The following is a 20,201-nucleotide window of genomic DNA, read 5'->3' as shown; positions in this document are numbered from 1 at the left end:
TTTTCTTTTTCTCCATTTCCAGTTCTTTTCCTCTTCCGTCTAATGTTGGTTTTTTTTGGTTTTTTTTGTCTTATGCTCCTCAAATTTTTAGCCATTTATTTGGATGGAATCTGCATGGATACCACATTGCCATGATGACACCAAACAGCAGCTGGAAAATTGAGGAGGATTGTGCAAACCTTATCAGTTAGCATTGTTGCTATGGGTTACTATTGTGCATTAGCTCTGCTCAGACAGTAATTAATCTTAACTGTCTGAGATTCTGATTATTCTATTTTGGTTTTGAATGAGTGGGAGAGGAGGAGGGAGAGAAAAGATTGTATTAGTACCATCTGGGATTTGAATTCCAAGACTGTGTGGTGATACCCATATTTTTCTATAAGTGTGTCACGGATCACCGAACATGCTACGCCTTGTACTACTCTCTAGTATCAAGATTGCACCCTTCCTTTTGATAGGCCCTGGACCTTCACTTTACTCGAGGGAGTTCCGTGACTCTGGCACTCTTAGATTTGGTCCCTAGGCTTCAGTGCCCATTTCTCATTGTGCCTCCTTTAGCAGGGCCAGTTTGGCTTGGTTCTCTGCAGGAATCCTCTCTTGGGTGCTTTGTAACCAGAAAATCTATGCAGAGAAACTGTTCAGCCTTCTCAAAATGAAGTATGTATCAGTCAACAGGACACTAGTCACAGAAATGGGTTACAAATAAAGAAGGCCTATGTGCATGAATCTTATTCTGGGAGCATGCAGTAGCTAACAAGGGACTCTGGAGGGCTGAGACATTAGGACCACAGTCTAAAGGTCTGGACTGTGGGATCCTCTCTGTGAAGAGGGAGGTCAGATATGGGGTCTGCACTGCAGAGTGACCTAAAGCTAACAGTGACCAGTCACTACTCAGACCCAGGGGCTTCAGCAGTTGAATCCAAACACAGCAGCCTGGTGATCATCCACAAGAGGATGCTTAACCAGAGTTGTAAAGGGACTTTTGCATTGTTAGGCTTATTATGGGACTATAACACCTTTATACTGTCTTGTTCCTGTTTCAGTGCAGTCATGTGTCTATTATTAATGACTAGTTTAGATTCTGATGCAGCTCTGAACGCAACCTGGGTGTCCTTGTTTTCTTGAATATTGTGGCACTGAGCTCTCATCTGGCTACTGCTAATAGATCTGGCTGTGTCGGCAGCAACTGAATTGTATCCCAACAACCTGTGTGAAAGCTCAAGTTTCTGATTTATGTCAGAAGTCACATATTTGCGCTAATAGATTTGGTGTCTATTAGCACATCCAGATGTTAACTGTGACCAGATCCTGTACAATTTTAACGATGGGGAAACTTTGATTCATTAGGTTCTAATTAAATGTTATATGTAGTTAGTTTATGTGAATGTTCTCATCTGTAAGAAATCAGTGAGTTATTTTCTTTATTTTAAGAAAAAGCTGCCAGTACAGATTTATGACCAGCTTGGATTTTAAGAGTCCTACATCAAGAATTTCCTCCTTGTTCCTCTAACACTTAAGTATTATGTATAATCATGTTTACACTGATAAATACTTAAACTAACCTATTAACCTTCTCAGAATTTGAGGTGGCTATGAACACTTAACTTGTAGATCAAGCATTACTCTAGAGTGTCACTATTTTTATGCATGCAGTCATGGTTTCCAGAAATTTTATTAGTGTTTCCATCGGTAATAAATGCTATAGACATTTCCTTCATCAGTTGTAATGAAAATCTGCACCAGGTTTAGAAAGGGTAGACTTGTAGTGTCTTTAATGCTTTTTTTTCTTTCTTTCTTCATGCTAGATCTTCTGTACTATTCATTTTTAAGATCTTGGTGCTGGATATTTTGGTGACTTTTTCTCAGAAGCCTTTCACATGCCAAATGTTTTGTGAGGATATCTGTAGATCATTTCTGTCATACCATAGCAGCTGCTTTTTGGTGACTCAGGTATTGTACTGTAATACTTAATTCTTCTGCTTTAGACTGCATGATTGAACATTAGCTCACAAGTAACCATTTATTAGGAAAGTTCAATCAAGAGCATATTAATTAGAATGAATGTTGTATATTTTTAGCTAGACGTGTAAACTTGAATTACTAGATGAGTAAAGTCTTGCTGCTTGACAATACTGCAGAAAGGTAAAGGGTTCATTTTCAGAGCAGTGTGTGGATTTAAGTCAGTGATGTGCTGCTTATGTGGTGGTCATTGAGCTGGAAAAAGGCTTTGATAAGAGTTTCAAGCAAAGTCATCTAGTGGGATATGGGGGAGAAAATGGTACCAAAACTTTGTGCGGCTTTTTCAAGCCACATATATAAGTGTAACATCAATAGTTAGAATGTGTACTGGTGAAACAGACCAACGGTCAGCAAAGGTGGGAGTGCATCAGGGATCAGTATTGAGCCCTTATCTTGTTTATCCTTGACTTGGATACTGTCACAAGGAACATACAAGAAGGCCACTTTGGTGCATGTTGTTTGCAGATATCATTCTGAGCAGTGAAGAGTAAGATAGTGTGGAAAAGAGGAACTTGATAAATGGGGATATGTGTTGGAGAGACATAATATTTTGAAAGACTCTGAATGAAATTAGAACTAGAAATAATAAATGACTGGCTCAAATGGACAGAGAGAAGAGGTATAGTATGTAACAGAAAGATACCAGTATGATTAAAAGGGAAGGTCTCTATAAAACAGTGGTCTGTCCAATTCTAATATGTGGTGCCGAGTGTTGAACAGCAATAAAGAAATGATCTCTTCCACAGAAATGTGAATGTTGAGGTGGATGATTGGTGTAAGCAAGAAAGAAGACCACATGACAAATGTTTGTTAGAAACATGTTCAAAGTAACGCCCATAAATGGAAAAAATGAGGGCGTGCAGAGTCAGATGCTTTGGCCATGCAAAGTGCAGCCCTGACAACTATGTGAGTAGGAGTCCAACAGATCAAGGTTGAAGGAAAAAGACAGAGAGCCTGACCCAAGAAATAGTGTTTTGATATCTTAAAGGAAGACTGTGACGGGTTGGATCACAGAAAACCCCCTTGGGGCTGCCAAGACTACTTCTGCCCCTGCCTTCCCTGCCAGCTTGGGACTCCAGAACCCTGCCTGATTGTGCCAGACACGCTTGCCGACTACAAACACAGACCCAGGTCTGAACCACGTCCCACAAACTGCAGGCTTAACTGAAAGCAGCTTAAGAAGTGTTCCTGTCTCTAAGGGTATGTCTACACTACGAAATTAGGTCGAATTTATAGAAGTCGGTTTTTTAGAAATCGGTTTTATATATTCGAGTGTGTGTCCCCCCACAGAAAATGCTCTAAGTGCATTAAGTGCATTAACTTGGTGGAGTGCTTCCACAGTACCGAGGCAAGCGTCGACTTCCGGAGTGTTGCACTGTGGGTAGCTATCCTACAGTTCCTGCAGTCTCCGCTGCCCATTGGAATTCTGGGTTGAGATCCCAATGCCTGATGGGGTTAAAACATTGTCGCGGGTGGTTCTGGGTACATATCGTCAGGCCCCCGTTCCCTCCCTCCCTCCCTCCGTGAAAGCAGCAGCAGACAATTGTTTCGTGCCTTTTTTCTTGAGTTACCTGTGCAGACGCCATACCACGGCAAGCATGGAGCCCGCTCAGGTAACGGTCACGGTATGTCCCCTGGGTGCTGGCAGACGTGGTACTGCATTGCTACACAGCAGCATCAACCCATTGCCTTGTGGCAGCAGACGGTACAGTAGGACTGGTAGCCGTCATCGTCATGTCTGAGATGCTCCGGGCCACATCGGCCAGGAGCGCCTGGGCAGACGGGGCGCAGGGACTAAATTTGGAGCGACTTGACCAGGTCATTCTCTTTAGTCCTGCAGTCAGTTCTATTGAACCATCTTATGGTGAGCAGGCAGGCGATATGGATTGCTAGCAGTCCTACTGTGCCATCTTCTGCCGAGCAGCCATGAGATGTGGATGGCTTGCAGTCCTCCTGCACCATCTGCTGCCAGCCAAAGATGTAAAAGATAGATGGAGTGGATCAAAACAAGAAATAGACCAGATTTGTTTTGTACTCATTTGCTTCCCCCTGCCCCCCCATCTAGGGGACTCATTCCTCTAGGTCACACTGCAGTCACTCACAGAGAAGGTGCAGCGAGGTAAATCTAGCCATGCATCAATCAGAAGCCAGACCAACCTGCTTGTTCCAGTAAGAACAATTACTTAAGTGCACCATTTCTTATTGGAACCCTCTGTGAAGTCCTGCCTGAAATACTCATTGATGTAAAGCCACCCCCTTTGTTGATTTTAATTCCCTGTAAGTTAACCCTGTAAGCCATGTCGTCAGTCGCTCCTCCCTCCGTTAGAGCAACAGCAGACAATTGTTCCGTGCGTTTTTTCTGTGTGGATGCCATGCCAAGGCAAGCATGGAGGCCGCTCAGCTCACTTTGGCAATTAGGAGCACATTAAACACCACACGCATTATCCAGCAGTATATGCAGCACCAGAACCTGGCAGAGCGATTCCGGGCGAGGAGGCGACGTCAGCGCGGTCACGTGAGTGATCAGGACATGGACACAGATTTGTCTGAAAGCATGGGCCCTGCCAATGCATGCATCATGGTGCTAATGGGGCAGGTTCATGCTGTGGAAAGCCGATTCTGTGCAGGTCATAGTGGATGGCTTTGCTGCAATGGGATTTCCTAACTGTGGTGGGGCCATAGACGGAACCCATATCCCTATCTTGGCACCGGAGCACCAAGCCGCCGAGTACATAAACCGCAAGGGGTACTTTTCAGTAGTGTTGCAAGCTCTGGTGGATCACAAGGGACGTTTCACCAACATCAACGTGGGATGGCCAGGAAAGGTACATGACGCTCGCATCTTCAGGAACTCTGGTCTGTTTCAAAAGTTGCAGGAAGGGACTTTATTCCCAGACCAGAAAATAACTGTTGGGGACATTGAAATGCCTATAGTTATCCTTGGGGACCCAGCCTACCCCTTAATGCCATGGCTCATGAAGCCGTACACAGGCAGCCTGGACAGTAGTCAGGAGCTGTTCAACTACAGGCTGAGCAAGTGCAGAATGGTGGTAGAATGTGCATTTGGATGTTTAAAGGCACGCTGGCGCAGTTTACTGGCTCGCTTAGACCTCAGCGAAACCAATATTCCCACTGTTATTACTGCTTGCTATGTGCTCCACAATATCTGTGAGAGTAAGGGGGAGACGTTTATGGGGGGGTGGGAGGTTGAGGCAAATCGCCTGGCTGCTGGTTACGCGCAGCCAGACACCAGGGCGGTTAGAAGAGCACAGGAGGGCACGGTACGCATCAGAGAAGCTTTGAAAACCAGTTTCATGACTGGCCAGGCTATGTTGTGAAAGTTCTGTTCGTTTCTCCTTGATGAAATTCCCCGCCCCTTGGTTCACTCTACTTCTCTGTAAGCTAACCACCCTCTCCTCCTCCCTTCGATCACCGCTTGCAGAGGCAATAAAGTCATTGTTGCTTCACATTCATGCATTCTTTATTCATTCATCACACAAATAGGGGGATAACTACCAAGGTAGCCCAGGAGGGGTCGTGGAGGAGGGAAGGAAAATGCCACACAGCACTTTAAAAGTTTACAACTTTAAAATTTATTGAATGCCAGCCTTCTTTTTTTTGGGCAATCCTCTGTGGCGGAGTGGCTGGGGAGGCCCCCCCACCGCGTTCTTGGGCGTCTGGGTGTGGAGGCTATGGAACTTGGGGAGGAGGGCGGTTGGTTACACAGGGGCTGTAGTGGCAGTCTGTGCTCCAGCTGCCTTTGCTGCAGCTCAGCCATACACTGGAGCATACTGGTTTGATCCTCCAGCAGCCTCAGCATTGAATCCTGCCTCCTCTCATCACGCTGCTGCCACATTTGAGCTTCAGTCCTCTCTTCAGCCCGCCACCTCTCCTCCCGGTCATTTTGTGCTTTCCTGCACTCTGAGATTATTTGCCTCCACACATTCGTCTGTGCTCTGTCAGTGTGGGAGGACAGCATGAGCTCAGAGAACATTTCATCATGAGTGCGTTGTTTTTTCTTTCTAATCTTCACTAGCCTCTGGGAAGGAGAAGATCCTATGATCATTGAAACACATGCAGCTGGTGGAGGAAAAAAAAGGGACAGCGATATTTAAAAAGACACATTTTTATAAAACAGTGGCTACAGTCTTTCAGGGTAAACCTTGCTGTTAACATTACATACGTAGCACATGTGCTTTCATTGCATTTTGCCTCCCCCCACTGCGTGGCTACCCCCTCAACCCTCCCCCCTCCCCGTGGCTAACAGCGGGGAACATTTCTGTTTAGCCACAGGCGAACAGCCCAGCAGGAACGGGCTCCTCTGAGTGTCCCCTGAAGAAAAGCACTCTATTTCAACCAGGTGACCATGAATGATATCTCACTCTCCTGAGGATAACACAGAGAGATAAAGAACGGATGTTGTTTGAATGCCAGCCAACATACACTGCAATGCTTTGTTGTACAATAATTCCCGAGTACGTGTTACTGGCCTGGAGTGGTAAAGTGTCCTACTATGGAGGATGCAATAAGGCTGCCCTCCCCAGAAACCTTTTGCAAAGGCTTTGGGAGTACATCCAGGAGAGCCGCGAATGCCAGGGCAAATTAATCCTTTCACATGCTTGCTTTTAAACCATGTATAGTATTTTAAAAGGTACACTCACCGGAGGTCCCTTCTCCGCCTGCCAGGTCCAGGAGGCAGCCTTGGGTGGGTTCGGGGGGTACTGGCTCTAGGTCCAGGGTGAGAAACAGTTCCTGGCTGTCGGGAAAACTGGTTTCTCCACTTGCTTGCTGTGAGCTATCTACAACCTCATCATCATCATCATCTTCGTCCCCAAAATCTGCTTTCTTGTTGCCTCCATCTCCATTGAAGGAGTCAAACAACACGGCTGGGGTAGTGATGGTTCAACCCCCTAAAATGGCATGCAGCTCATCATAGAAGTGACATGTTTGGGGCTCTGACCCGGAGCAGCCATTCGCCTCTCTGGTTTTCTGGTAGGCTTGCCTCAGCTCCTTAAGTTTCACGCGTCCCTGTTATGGCCTCTGTCCTTCATGCCCTGGGAGATTTTGACACATGTTTTGGCATTTAGAAAACTGGAATGTAGTTCTGATAGCACGGATTCTCTCCCCATACAGCGATCAGATCCCGTACCTCCCGTTCAGTCCATGCTGGAGCTCTTTTGCGATTCTGGGACTCCATCATGGTCACCTCTGCTGATGAGCTCTGCATGGTCACCTGCAGCTTGCCACGCTGGCCAAACAGGAAATGAGATTCAAAAGTTCGCGGTTCTTTTCCTGTCTACCTGGCCAGTGCATCTGAGTTGAGAGTGCTGTCCAGAGCAGTCACAATGGAGCACTCTGGGATAGCTCCCAGAGGCCAATACCGTCGAATTGTCTCCACAGTACCCGAAATTCGACCCAGCAAGGCCGATTTAAGCGCTAATCCACTTGTCAGGGGTGGAGTAAGGAAATCGATTTTAAGAGCCCTTTAAGTTGAAATAAAGGGCTTCATTGTGTGAACGGGTGCAGGTTTACATCGATTTAACGCTGCTAAATTCGACCTAAAGTCCTAGTGTAGACCAGGGCAAAGACTCAGATGCCCAACTCCCAGTGGGGTCCAAACCCCAAATAAATCAGTTTTACCCTGTGTAAAGCTTATACAGGGTAAACTCATAAATTGTTCGCCCTCTGTAACACTGATATAGAGATATGCACAGCTGTTTGCCCACTCTTCCCTCAGGTATTAATAAATACTCTGGGTTAATTAATAAGTAAAAAGTGATTTTATTAAATAGAAAAAGGAGGATTTAAGTGGTTCCAAGTGATAAGACCTAACAAAGTAAATTACCAAACTAAATAAAATAAAACACGCAAGTCTATGCCTAATAGAGTAAGAAAGTGATTACAGATGAAACCTCACCCTCAGAGATGTTCCAGTAAGCTTCTTTCACAGACTGGCCTCCTCCTAGTCTGGGTCCGGCAATCACTCACACCCCCTGTAGTTACTGTCCTTTGTCCCAGTTTCTTTCAGGTATCCTTTGGGGTGGAGAGTTTATCTCTTGAGCCAGCTGAAGACAAAATGGAGGGGTCTCCAGGGGCTTAAATTGACTTTCTCTTGTGGGTGGAGACCCCCTCCTCTCTCCTATGCAGAGTCCAGCTCCAAGATGGAGTTTTGGAGTCACATGTTTGAGTCGCATGTCTATGCATGACTCAGTTTTTACAGGCAGCAGTCATTGCCCACATGCTGTCTTGAATGTCTCCAGGAAGACTTCTTATGGGGATTGGAGTCTTCCAAGATCCATTGTTCATTAAGTGTTTCTTGACTGGGCACTTAATTTGCACATTCCTTTCTCAAGAAGCTGACCAAATGCTTTACTAAGGCTACTTAAAATCAAGCAAGTACACAGCCAGTATTCATAACTTCGAGTACATAAATGACACATGCATACAAATAGGATGAATATATTCAGTAGATCATAACCTTTACAGAGATTTGTTACATGGCATATGTAGCATAAAGCATATTCCAGTTATGTTATATATACATATTCCCATAAAGCATTATGGGATGCAGTGTCAAAGACATGTTGACATATGGTTTGTTAACATATGGCAGCACTTTGCTGCCACAAGATTTGTAGCATGGACCTGGTTTGATGGGTTTGACGCAAGAAAGATTTGCCGCCAATATATTAACACGAGGCTTCTATAAAAATCCCTCCTTCTGCCCCATAAGGAAGCTGTGCATATCAGGGTGAAAATGTTAGTAGAAGGTGTGGATCTGAGTGAGGGGCTGCATGATCTGTTTCAGTGGTTCTCAGCATTTCCAGACTACTGTACCCCTTTCGGGACTCTGATTTGTCTTACATATCCCAAATTTCTCCTCACTTAAAAGCTACTTGCTTATAAAATCAGACATAAAAATACAGATGTGTCACAGCACACTATTACTGAAAAATTGCTTACTTTCTCATTTTTACCATATAATAAATAAATGGATGGGAATATAAATATTGTACTTACATTTCTGTGTGATACTTGAGCCTGTTTTTCACTTATGAGCCTTGTCATTTTTGGAGGCAGTGAAGTGCCAGCAACAGATATGTTTTTCTCCATATTGAGTCTGTTTCTACTCTTTGTCTTGATGGCATTATAGCAGAAAATAAGACTTCACAAAGATATGTTGATCCAAAAAATAATAGAACATCCAAAGCATGATTCCCAAGTTCAGAGAGCTCTTTCTGTACTAAACACTAGGACTGGGTTAGTGTGGAGTCATTAACTTAATTTGCAGATCATGGTCTGAGGACAGCTCAAGGAGGTTTTCTTGCTGACTGGCAGAGATGTTACTGCTTCTAACATCTGACAAAAGGAATGGGTTTCCTCAGTCAAGTTGAGCTGAGTTGCGTTGAATGTTGGGGAAATATGACTTGAATTCAGATGTCAAGTGGGTCAAATGATCTACATATGAAGCTTCAGGTGCTTTTGTAGAAATAGTTGAAGCTCTTTTCATTTTAAGTTGACAAGTCTGGAACTCAGAAAACTTTCTTTCAGAAAATTCTGCTGACTTATCCACATGCACAAGGTATTTTGTCTTCCAATGTTGTTGCAAATGCACTGGCTTCATACTGTTGTTTGATAGAGTTTTTCCAAAAAGCTTGAGGTGGATCACTATTTGTAAATGTGAATTCAAAAGCAATATATTCCTATTGCTGCTTCCAACTCCTCATTTTAAAAATCAAAACATTTTTACATCGCAATCATATGCGGGCCATGACAACTTCAACATCATTAACTTGCTTGCAGACATCCGTAAATGACACAAAATTCATGTCTAATGCACTGCATATATGCACTTTCTGTTACTGTGTAATAAATAGAACAGTATCAACAAGTCATTGTCTGTATGAAATTTTAGTTTGTACTGACTTTGCTAGTGCTTTTTGATGTAGCCTGTTGTAAAACTAGGCAAATATCTAGATAAGTTGACGTACTTCCTGGGAGACCTCTGTGTATTCCCAAGGGTATGTGTACCTCTGGTTGAGAACCATTGATCTAATTTGTATTAACATTTTTCAAAGTTATTTTCTCAAGTCATCACCAAGGAAAGAGATGATAAACTTTTATATTACAATGCACTAAGCTAAAAATGTGTCTTTTGTACCTGAAAAACAAATGGAGTATGTTGATAGCATATTGCAGTGTTCCTAATCTGAAGAGACGGTTGGGATAAAACTTTTAAAGAGGGATATGCTTTCCTGGAAGTTGTGTATCTTTTCAGAAATTGCTCTCTGTTAGGAATGAGTTGGAATGAGTCAATATCCAAAGAGGGTGAACTCTGGCTCCCAGAAAGTCACCCCAAATCTTTAATAGGGCAGTAGAATGTTAGCAAGTGGCTCCTGGAAACTAGTTCTAGCACAGCAGTGATTTAGGTGCACAGTTCTTACTTACAGTAACAGTCTTAAGTTTCTGATGATGCTCTGAAATGAGCCTCACAGGGACCAATTGGCATAACAGCAGTAATAAACAAGATTTTATATATAACCGTAATGCCCAGAGGCACCTGTCAGGACCAGGACCCCCATTGGGATAGATCGTATATTAAAACTTGGTCCTTGGTCCCTCCCTCCCAGTTTACAATTTGAAGCCCCCTGTTACACAGAGTGTGTGCAATTGTATGTTCAATGGAACTACGTAAATCTACCTTAGCCCTCAGTTTTGCAAAGAAGTGATTTATGAAGAGTTGGGATAAAGGGATACAATTTGTGGGGGGAGCGGGTTTGTATATCTATATCTAATCGAGTCTCTGGTGCTGAGGGAGGACAAAGTAAATACCTGATAGGTGCCCAACCTATTCTTAAAAACCTCCAATGGTGGAGATTCCACAACCTACTTTGGAAGACTATTCCAGAGTTTAACTACCCTTATAGTTAGTTCTTTCAATCTCCCTGGCTGCGGATGAAGCCTGTTACTTTTTGTCCTGCTTCAGTGGACATGGAGAACAATTGATCACTGCCATCTTTATAACAGCCTTTTCATGTAGCTCAAGATTGTTATCAGGTCCCGGTCAGTCACCTTTTCTCAAGGCTAACATGCCCAGTTCTTTTTAGCCTTTCCTCACAGTTGAGGTTTTCTAAACCTTTTATAAGTTTTGTTGCTCTCTTCCGGATTCTCTTCAGTTTGACCACATTATTCTTAAAATATGACACCCTGAATTGAACAAAGTACTCAGCTGAGGCTTCACCACTGCTGAGTAGAGTGGACAGTTACTTCCCACGTGTTACATACAACACTCCTGTTAATACACCCCAGAATCGTAGCGCGCCCCCCCCCCCTTTTTTTTTTTTGCAACTTCATCATATTGTTGACTCGTGTTCAATTTGTGATCCGTTATAATGCTCTGATCCTTTTCAGCAGTACTACCACCTAGCCAGTTGTTCCCCATTTTGTAATTTGTGTATTTGATTTTTCCTTCCTAAGTGAAATACTTTGCACTTGCCTTTGGAGAACTGGTCTGAAGTCATTAAGATGAAGTTCAGTAATTTGTCAAGGTTGTTTCGAATTCTAACCCTGCCCTTCAAGGTGCTAGTAACTCCGCTCAGCTTGGTATCATCTTCACATTTTATAATCACACTCTCCACTCCGTTATACATCATTTATGAATATATTGAATAGTACCAGACCCAGGACTGACCCCCTGCAGAACCCCACTAGATGGAACCTATTTGTTTGACAGTGAACCATTGATAACTGCTCTTTGAATACGGTCTTTCAACCAGTTGTACACCCACCCACATTTCCCTAGGTTGCTTATGAGAATGTCATATGGGACTGTGTCAAAAGCCTTATTCAAATGAATAGATATTATGTCTACTTCTCTCTCCTCCTGCCCTGCTGCTCTTCTCCCCTCCCCCCCGCGCCAGTAATCCTGTCAAAGAAGGAAATTAGGTTGGTTTGGCATGATTTGTTCTTGACAATTTGTTTAGTATCTAGTCACCATTAACCTTTTCAGCGAAGATGGAAACAAAATAGGCATTAAACTCCTCAGACTCTATAATGTCAACTGTTACTAGCTCTCCTTCCCCATTAAGTAGAGCACCTACACTTTCCTTCATCTTTCTCTTGTTCCTAGTGTATTTATAGAACCCTTTCTTAATGCCTTATACATCTGGTGCCATTTTGCACTGTAGCCTTTCTGATTTTATCCCTACATGCTCGTGTTATTCTTTTGTACTCCTCCTTAGCAATATATCTGTGTTTCCACTTTTAGGATTCCTTTATTTAATTTCAGATCATTAAAGAGCTCCTGATGGAGTCATAATGGCCTCTTACTGTTGTTTCTGTCTTTCCTTTGTGTCTGAATAGTTGGCAGTTGTGGATTTCATGTTGTCTCTTTGAGAAACTTGACGGCTCTCTTGAACTTCCTTTTCCCTTAGATTTTCTTCCCATGGGATCTTACCAGTTCTCTGAGTTTGTTAAAGCTTGCTTTTTTTAATGTTCATTGTCCTTATTCTGTTGCTTACTCTTTCCTTTCCTTAGAACCACAAAATCTATTTCATGATCACTTTCACTCAAATTGCCTTCCACCTTCAGATTTGCAACCAATTCCTCCATATTGGTCAGAATCAAGTTTAAAACGGCTGTCCCTCTGGTTACTTCCTCCACTTTCTGAAACAAAAACTTGTCCCCCTGTACTTTCCAAGAACTTATTGGACACCATTTCCCTATATTTGTCACTCAACTGCAGGGCACTTCATTGATATCCACCTTGGTTTCTTCGTTTTCGTCTTTTAGCCCGACATTTATTCATCCACTCTAGTCGCAATCCCATTTTTATACACTGTTCCATGTCTCTCCAGCATTCATTTCTTTTTTTCACCAGAGATCTGATGTTTTTGCACATGGCTTCTTCATATTGTTCCCTGATATTAGGCTCTTTTAGCTTGTCCACGTCATAAATCTTTGTTCTCTACACTCTTTTGTCATTTCAGCCTCCTTAATGCCAGCACTAACAATTAGATCTGATCGCCAGTATCTAAGGAGTCTTAGTTGAACACTTGGTGAATATTGGACTATAGAAACTGAATGAAGAATGACAAGGTTTCAGAGTAGCAGTCGTGTTAGTCTGTATTCGCAAAAAGAAAAGGAGTACTAGTGGCATCTTAGGGACTAAGGTGCCACTAGTACTAACCAATTTATTTGAGCATAAGCTTTCATGAGCTACACATGGTTAGTCTCTAAGGTGCCACTAGTACTCCTTTTCTTTTTGTGAATGAAGAATGGAAAAATAAACAAAAACATGCCGGCTTAGTCATCACTTAGACAAACAAGGGCTGCGTTTTCCTCTCTCAAATTGAGTTGGGGGTGAAAAATGTGATCAAAACAAACAGTACATGGAATAGGGAATTACAAGGAAGTTATACAGGTAATTTAAAGACGATATATGTTGGGGTGGTGGAAGATGTTAATGCAAAAGTATGATTAGATGGGATATTGGCCTGGAGCAATAGACATATTTGGGTGCTGGGAAGAAAACTAAAAAGGAGAGAGGCTACTACATTTCTGCCTGAGACACAACCTGGTTATAACAAACACGCTATTTCAACACAGTTGCAGAGGAACTGGACTTGGATATCATTTGATAGGCAAACAAAGAACATGGTAAACTTGGTACTTGTGAATTGCAAATGAAAATTGTGGTGGTGGTTGTGCAGATGATTCGTGGCTGTTGTTAGAGCAGATACATATGTAGATTTACATTTTTTATCTTGCTCATCTGTTAATTCTGCCCATCCACCACTCTTTTTTTAAATAAATGTCCTCTATCTTGCCTCTTAATCCCCATCCTAGACCTTGGACTTAATGTGTAGGGTTGCATCATAAGGGGACAAATACCTTTGATAACTCTAAGAATCTCTGGCATCTCTAATGTAATCTAGCTTTGGGATATTGGGGCAGGATCCTCATGGCCTTTTATGCCAGCTCTCTGGAGTTGGGTGGGGACCTGGCTTAACTTTGGAGCCCTTCTGATGTGGGGGCTGGGGAGAACAGCAATGAAGTATTGTATGGAAAAAATAATAATGCAATATGAATCCTGAGGCTTTACTCTTGGGAAAGTCAGTACATTCAGTACGCTCATGCACGTGGGAATGACAATGTGGCTTGTGTTATGTGACCACACAATGTTTTACTGTGTCTAGTAATACAGAATGTTACAGGCATCTCTGGTTATGAAAAGTGCAGTTCTTTACTATTGCAAGTGTAGAATGATCTAGTCATGAAAGACCCTATTGTTAATGCTCAAGGGAAGTGTTAAAATTCCCCACCACAATGTTAACTTTGGAATCTGACTTCACTGTGGTGAAATTCTGACTTACTACCAAATAAGATTTCTTTGCTTATAATTTCTTTTTTGAAAAAAAAAATAAAGATAATAGTGTAATTTATTTTTAAATCAGAGTTACGGGGAAGCTCACTTTGTTCTGCTCCTGTAACAACGTTGCCAGGTGGAATGTTATCTTCTGTCGAGCAGAGTTCTTGCTCATTATGGTATCAAGCTCTCATAATAATTTTCCAGTACCTGTGATTGTCGTTAACTATTTATCTTACCAACTAGTATCTATATGACAGCATATACATAAATGCATTCTGAGAACTATAGCTGGAGTGTTAGAAAGCTATAGTTCAGATTACTTAGTGGTTCCTATTCTGTGTGTTCAGTTACTTAAAACATTCCAAAGCTTTTACCTTCTTGGTCGATATTTTCTAGGTTTGATCTCAGCCCAACAACGAATTTTTTAATTTTTGGAATGTTTAAGTAAAAATAGTTCATCACTTTTTAAGTAGGAGAATGAGGAGTGAAGTAGCATACGTTTTCTTCCATTATTTATGCTGGATGTATATGGACAAGATGCTGCATGTGCATACAAAGCTGTAGGGGGGGGGAAATATGAAATAGTAGGGTCATAATTGATTACTGTAGGGACTTAGGTTTGCACAAGAGTCTAGGGTTATAGTTGTATACACAATCTTAATTTTGTCACTTTCTGATTTTTGAGTACTTAGCTGTGCAACTTCAGTGTTTTCTTAACTTAAACTTTGATGAAATAAATATATCCTCATCAGAAGCAAGCTCCCCACAGACCATGACACACCAACTCAAAGTGGCACCAGACACTGCCATAACAACAGATGCAGAACCATATCCCCGCTGTTAGCGATCAGTACTTTTCACAACATACTTTTCAAGATCCCAGGATCCTACACATGCCTATCCCAACATGTGGTGTATCTCATCCAGTGCATCGAATGTCCCAACAACTGTATGGGTGAAACAAGACCATCACTATGCTCTCGAACACACTCTCAGAAAATTGATAAAAATCAAAAGCACCCTATCGCCTGTGGGCAAACACTTTTTGCAAACCAGTCACATATATGACCCATTGATCCTCATCATCGAAGGAAGCCTGCACAACACACACACATGAGCCTGGGAGCTTAAGTTCATAACACTGCTTAACTGTATAGTCCATTGGTTCGACGATGATGTTTTCATGCAATCTTTCTGTGGATTCTGGAGTGACTCTGAAGTCCAAAGTGTGGCACGCATGCTCGTGAGCAGATTGGCAGACAAAGTCATTGGTGAGCGTCTTGGTGGCTATAGCAGTAGTATGATGCTTTTCCCTTGCAGCTAACAATCCATTATTTCCCAAAAAAACCTACCCCGTTTTATCCCTTTTGTTAAATAATCTGACCTGAAGAAGAGCTCTGTGTAGCTCGAAAACTTGTCTTTCGCCAACAGAAATTGGTTTTATCAAAGATGTTATCTGATCCACCTCGTATGTCTCATGCTTTTTAAAGCTCTGGACCACAACCTGCTGTATTTGAAACTTTCTGAGAGTCGTATAATTTATTAATTTCAAAAATTGGTAATATTCTACCTCTGCTATTGTATGTCATTTGATATATACCATTAGCTTTAACATCTTATAAACAGCTGAGCAGCATCCAATTGTAACATTAGAGATTTCAGTTGCTGTAGTGCTTATCTGCAGCAAAGGTTTCAAGTTCTGCAGAAGATACATAGGCTTTGTACAATACTTACCTTTTATATATAGCTAGTGCATCCTGATCCAGAACGGATGCCCAGAGAACCATAACTTATTTCTGAAAAACAGAATATGATGGTGTTTTCAACTTCATGTGTTATCTCATAAGAACAATATAGTAACTTCAACAGTTTTTAATTCTGGGAAAGTGCCAGTAAAAAATGTTCTCCAGACATGTTGTGGATACTGTAGACTTAAAAATTATAGTCATGCTGCTTTGACAGAAGCCAAAATAATTACTTGACTTCCTGATTATACAGGATTGCTATTCTTAATTGTATAGTGTTTGGCTATGATTCCTAGATATGATTAGAGAATGTAGTAAAGTGTAAATCTGTAAATTATTTTGGAAGAATTTTTGTTTAGTCTGCTCTAGGGTGGTTTCCATATAATTTCTCCCTTCTCCTTCCCTCATCCCTTGTTAGATGAGTGTGGTTCTAGTATTAGTGAGTGTCTGTGCCTAGCTTTCACTATTTAGATTTAAACTTAACTGTCACCATAACAATTAGAGTGCTTTTGCCATTCATAGTATCACATGCACAAGAATAAGACCAGTCAAAGTTGTTAATCCAGAGGGAGGGCTGACTTTTCATACTGTAGCTGCTCATATATTCATTATTTTTCAGGAATTGATAGTAGATACAATGAAGGCTGTAGGGAGCTGGCCAACTACCTTCTCTTTGGTTTGTATAACCAGAATAACAATGACTTTGAGAAAACGGGGTTTCCTGAAGAAGTTCTTGATGGTGAGTAATATAATGTTAAACATTGTATTTGCATACTTGCTTGTCAATGTCTCGGGCCCTGCCAAACTCACGGCTATGAAAAATGCGTCATGGACTGTGAAATCCTCCCCCTGTGCTTTTACCGTAGAGTATACAGAATTCAAAGGAGAGACCAATTTCTCAAACTGGAGGCCCTGGCCCAAAAGGGAGTTGTGGGTGTGTGTGTGGGGGTCACAGGGTTGTTTTAGGGTGGTTGCAGTATTGCCACCTTTACTTCTGCGCTGACTTCAGAGCTGGGCGGCCGGAGAGCGGCGGCTGCTGACCTGGGGCCCAGCTCTGCAGGCAGCAGCGCAGAAGGAAGGGTGGCAAGACCATAGCCTTCAGAGTTGGACGCCAGGCCAGCAGCCGCTGCTCTGCAGCTCCCCGGCTCTCTAGGCAGTGCCATTGCCAGCAGCCACACAGAAGTAAGGGTAGCAGTACCGCAATCCACTCCCCCGTACAATAACCTTACGACCCTCCCTCCCAACTCCTTTTTGGGTCAGGACCCCTACAATTACAACACCATGAAATTTCACGTTTAAATAGCTGAAATCATGAAGTACGCCATTTAAAAAATTCTGTGACACTAAAATTGACCAAAATGGACCGTGAATTTGGTAGGGCCCTATCAATGTCCATTTCTTGAAAGACGAGGTACATAGTTTCAGTAGCTCAGACATAGGTGAGAGGTTTATTGCAGGAGTGGGTGGGTGAGAGTCTGTGGCCTGCGTTGTGCAGGTGGTCAGACTAGATGATCATAATGGTCCCTTCTGACCTTAAAATCTATGAGTCTATAGTTACACTTTGAGTTTTATGTACAGTTTAAAAAAATCCATGAAAATTCCTGTGGGTGTGTGTTGGTAAATCATATAAAAATTATAGAGTTAATGGAATTGAAGGGGTATTGACTGAACTGGGTACCAAAATTAACATGAAATCTTGGGTGCTTAAAAGTTTTAAAAATATTTTTTGGACTCGTATGTTACGTTGGGTTGAGAGGAGGAGAAGCAAATAAAAGTAAGGAATTCTTCTGTGAAGTATCTAATTTCTAAACTTAGGCGATAAGGTGGCTTTGCATATTGGCAACCTGTTTTCATATCAAGAGATTAAAAAAAAAATCTTTTACGCTGAAAGGGTACATCAGGTTCCTGTCCCCCTTTTTTCTTTGTGTGATCTCGATAATGCAGTATGACCCCTTAAGATTAATTTTCATACTAGAACAAATATGTCTGTTTATACAATATTATGTGAGTGCTCGGCATTTTTTTTTTTTCAAAGCACATGGTGAGACAAGCTTTCAGATAAGAGGTTAGAATAGTCATAGTGGGTTGCTGAGAAAGCAAGTAATATGCTTGGGGGGGTGTTTTTTTTTTTTTTTTTTTTTTTTCCAAAAATGGGTAGCTGTATTAGGTGAATGGGGGATAGATCTAGTAGCATTTTCCATCATGTATTTCTGTTATGCTTTGCAGATATTTTTGAATTGGGTACTTGTAGGAAAAAAATTCCTGTTCGATTCCTTAGATTTCTGTGTAGATATAATTTAGATTTCTAGTTCATAGTTTGTAGCTATGAAGTTAAAGTAGTAATCTCTGATTTGCCTCTTGTTTTGGTTATTGCAGATGTAATCATATTAATAAAACCTGACAGTGTCCATCTGTATTGTAACCCTGTAAACTACAGTTATCTTTTGCCATATGTGGCATCCTGGAGAAACTTGCATTTCCATTGCCTGACTGAAAATGAGGTAAGTGAAGGCAGACTAAGTACACTGAGAACTGCAGGTATGTAATGTTTCACTAGTGACTGAGACTCAAAGGTTTACCCGTGTATTTGTTTTGCAAAGTTGCCTCTTCAATAAACTGCAGGCTGCCTTTTGATCCAAATGAGAATCACTACATTTTTGTTTATCTTCTTTTGTTACGTTACACAGAAATAATATATGATTGAACACTGTGTGCTGTTTTAGAGGAACAAATCAAACAAAGCTGGGGAATGGGTTTTTTTCCCTGGTTCTTCCATCCTTGACAGTGTCATTGACTGGACAGAAATTGGTGGTCATGTCGCAAGAAAAGAATATTTGTGGCATAAGCAAAATATAGAATCTGAATTAAGTATCACAGTGAACACTGAAATACCCAATAGTAGTTTTTTAATTACTCAGGTCCTTTTGATATCAGTCCAAGTACTTGCAAGTGCAAGTAATTTAGAAGAGGAGGGAAAATATAAATGAGAATCTGTGAAAAGCTTGGTTTAGTTTAACCTTTTAAAGAAAAATTATATCTTGTTCTTTGTTTATTTCAAGAGACTACTCCCGTCCCTATTCAAGTGAATGCAAGTTTTTCCATTAACTTTAATAGGAACAACTTTGGGCCATGTCTTGTGATCATAGTAAATTAAGTGTCACTTTAAACACTATCCCTTTCAAATTCTGGTAGATTTAGCAAGAAGTTGATTTATCTTAAATTTCCACTCCTGCACTTGGATCCTTTGTCTCCATGAAGTGTTGGTTCATATACACTCATGTGCTGGACAGCCTGGTACTTAACTGCTGAGACTGTCCCCTGAAACTATCCTAGACTGAGCCACTTATGACTGTGAACGTGTGCAGTAATACCTGGCAGCATGTAGCAACAGCTTCCATGTGGACATTTGTTGTGGAGCATATCATCTGCTGATCTAGGTACTCAGAGTAGGAAGCATGTCGCCCACTCTCCCCCCCCCCCCCCCAAACAAATCTAACGGAAAGGGGAAAAACTTGGCCAGCACTGGGTCCAGAATCTCCTTGCCCCGATGAAGAGCTCTCTTATACCCATCTCCTAATTAATGCGCTGAAATCCACTGGTGGAAAGAGGATTGACACATGGAGCTGGTAGCAGATTGGGGAAGAACGAATGGGAAGTGGTGGGCATCAGCTTCTGGCTGCAGCCCTTTATAAAGTTTCTAGGAGAAGGAAAGAGGAGCTTTTTATCCCCTGCATAGGCTATTTTTTCTCCTCCCCTGTGCCTGCATGAAAGTGTGCGTAAAGGGTGGGAGGTGCAGTAGGTGGGTTATCCATCTATAGGATGGATCAGTAGAGATTGTGGAAAGGACAAATGGAAGGACATGAACAAGAGGATAGGGGGAAAAGGAAGATTTGAAAGAGGAACTTTTGTGGCGGAAATACTTTAAAAATACTCCTTTTTGAAGTTTTACTTTAATAATCTAATTACTAAAGTTGCTATAAATTCAGCCTTTTTTTCTCTTCTGTAGCTTAGAGGACATAGGCGACTCAGCATTTTTTAGTTAACTGATATCTGTCACGGAAGTCTGA

General features: G+C 41.8%; 1 protein-coding gene across 6 annotated transcripts in view; it reads left to right on the top strand.

Annotated features, from left to right (window-relative positions):
* Positions 1-20,201, top strand: part of DNAAF9 (dynein axonemal assembly factor 9) — a 134,761-nt gene that overhangs the window by 17,688 nt on the left and 96,872 nt on the right. For 3 of the 6 annotated variants that reach the window (XR_012158784.1, XM_073342971.1, XM_073342970.1), the window contains exons 3-4: positions 16,754-16,873; positions 18,511-18,635. Coding sequence is in view for 2 of the 6 variants with exons in the window: in XM_073342971.1 (XP_073199072.1) it covers positions 16,754-16,873; positions 18,511-18,635 (245 nt within the window). In the remaining 4 variants the exon portion in view is untranslated. Of the gene's footprint in view, positions 1-1,805; positions 1,951-2,042; positions 3,220-16,753; positions 16,874-18,510; positions 18,636-20,201 lie in introns of those variants that run through there. The other 3 variants (XM_073342972.1, XM_073342973.1, XM_073342974.1) reach the window with 3 other exon arrangements.

The sequence above is a fragment of the Lepidochelys kempii genome, chromosome 4 (assembly GCF_965140265.1).
Source record: "Lepidochelys kempii isolate rLepKem1 chromosome 4, rLepKem1.hap2, whole genome shotgun sequence".
Classification (NCBI taxonomy): domain Eukaryota; kingdom Metazoa; phylum Chordata; order Testudines; family Cheloniidae; genus Lepidochelys; species Lepidochelys kempii.
This window is presented reverse-complemented; position numbering and strand designations above follow the sequence as displayed.